General features: G+C 40.3%; 1 protein-coding gene across 1 annotated transcript in view; it reads left to right on the forward strand.

Moving 5' to 3' along the window:
- The first annotated feature begins 1,281 nt into the window (after positions 1 to 1,281).
- Positions 1,282 to 2,184, forward strand: part of gfpt2 (glutamine-fructose-6-phosphate transaminase 2) — a 21,377-nt gene continuing 20,474 nt past the window's right edge. Inside the window, exon 1 of the mRNA XM_032528760.1 lies at positions 1,282 to 1,509. Within this exon, the coding sequence (XP_032384651.1) occupies positions 1,503 to 1,509 (7 nt within the window). The 5' untranslated portion in view covers positions 1,282 to 1,502. The remainder of the gene's footprint in view (positions 1,510 to 2,184) is intronic.

Below are 2,184 nucleotides of genomic sequence, written 5' to 3' on the forward strand. Positions count from 1 at the left end.
ATGGGATTAGGTCTGGAATCTGTAAACACCTGAAATGATCATTACTGGATCAGGTGCCAATTGATGTAAAACAAACAACTGATCAAAACTTCCTTATTATTTTCTTATTTTTGTGTGTAGTGGGAATAGTTGCTGTTAGTTATTGGGGTGGGTCTGGTGGACCCACCACAATATTAGGCTTTTAAATCAGCACAGCCATAACAATGTATGTAAAAAATACTTAACAGATGTTTACTTTAGCTCAATAACCAATGATATAAACATCATCTATGGTTCATGTTTGCCATTTACCCCTGTGAGATCACATTTATGATCAGATTATCATTTTCGTTTTTTGGGAGAAGAAAAAAATATAAATAAGATTTTTGATTATTATTGATGCTTATTTCTTAATCAGAACAGGTGAAAGTGCTTTAAATGTAACAATTGTGTAACTTTGTGTGAGAATAACAGGTGTACAAAGACAACATAGTTTCATAGCACCTACAACTAAATACACTCGGGTCCAGTAGACCCGAAGACCTCATATGTAATAGTCATGTGTAGGGGGGGGTGTACCGTTCGCAGTCATTTAAAATAAGTTATTTTTTATGTTCTTTACAGAAAATGAGCCAATGCCAATGAGTTTGAGTTAGAAGAAATTATAAATAGCATATTTTTTTTTATCAAACATTGAAAACGGGTCCCACATACCCGAACAACACACAAGGGTTAATTAGCACTTAGATTCCTCTTTTTTGCTCACTCATTCTTTAATACCAAAAAAGCATCACCCATTCTTGGAAAAGAACAATACATTTACACAGTAACAGTACAACAATACTAATAGATTACTTGCTATGTGGAAAATATGTACAGAAATATCATATTTATTTCTAAAAATAGGTTATATAGCAACAGGGCGCCAGAGGGACCAAAAAAAAGGTATGCCAACAATTGTTTAGAGAAATCAAAAGTAACTGAGTGCACAGTTACAGGCATGCATTAGTAAGAAATGAATCATCTTCCTTAATGCCAGTATACCTGCCAAATACTACAGGCTCTGTCACCTTCTCAGGAGAACACGTTTCAAGTTGACAAAAAAGAAATCAGGCCAAACATTGTCAAACAAATGTCTGACAATGTAAGTCCTTAGCCTGCTATAATGTGGACACATGGCGTGCATGCTAACAATGTGAACAATCACCTTATTGACAGACTTGAATAAACTGCCAACGTCAACAGGTAGGTCGGCAGGTAATTAAGTTGACATGCACCCTGTCAACCTGTTACAGGTGAGGTGGTGAATATAGGTGAGGCAGCAACAGGACGATGTTGGCAAGACAGGGGAGCTGTCAGAGGAGGCGGAGCCGCTGCTTCTCCAAGAAACACCATTTAAATGAATAAAGGGAGTGTGCAGTCTGGATATAACACGGCAGAGGCAGAAGCATCACTCCAAGCGGGGAAACTACAAGTCGTTTTCTCACTGAAAGGTATCCAGCAACGAAGGCCAAGCTTAAGTCATGTGTGGTAAGTTTACCTATTTTATCGAGTTGATGTATTTAGAAACTTGTAGGAAGTTATTCTAAAAACCTTGACATTGCATTGACGGGCTCCTGCAGTGTCCGGGGTATAGTAGCTAAGATACCGATGTCGCGCGAGGGATTCGCAAAGTTATCATATCCTACGACTGGTCTCTTGTAGTTACCTTTGTTGTTGTTGTTGTTTTTTAGTGGTCAGTGGAATAGGAATTCTGAACCACAAAGGTGAGAGAAATAGCTCTGTTTGTTATCCTTGGCTTTACGCCCCAGCTGCGACGTGTCAGGATTTTCACTCACGGATGTTGACAGACGTCGTACAGTAAGATACTGTCAGCGTAATAAGGGGCAAGTTATTTAGCGAGTCACACCCACCGCCACAACTACAGCTGCCCGAAGTTAAACAGTTGGCCCACATATCACGTCTTTCCACCGCCTCATGCGTAGGCTTAAAAAAAAATCTCTCTAAACAGGGACATTTACAGCCATACCTTAATGTTTAACAGCACTTCGCCCTCTTCTCGTGTATGATAGGCAGAGGCAGCAGCCTGCCTATACCTGGCTGCTCAACACTGCGCGCAATGTGCGTCCGTCAATGGTCAGCTGTGTGCTTGCTGGAGCAGAGCTGCCCAAAGCATTCCTACAACACACACACACACACACACAC

The sequence above is a fragment of the Etheostoma spectabile genome, chromosome 10, assembly GCF_008692095.1.
Source record: "Etheostoma spectabile isolate EspeVRDwgs_2016 chromosome 10, UIUC_Espe_1.0, whole genome shotgun sequence".
NCBI lineage: Eukaryota > Metazoa > Chordata > Actinopteri > Perciformes > Percidae > Etheostoma > Etheostoma spectabile.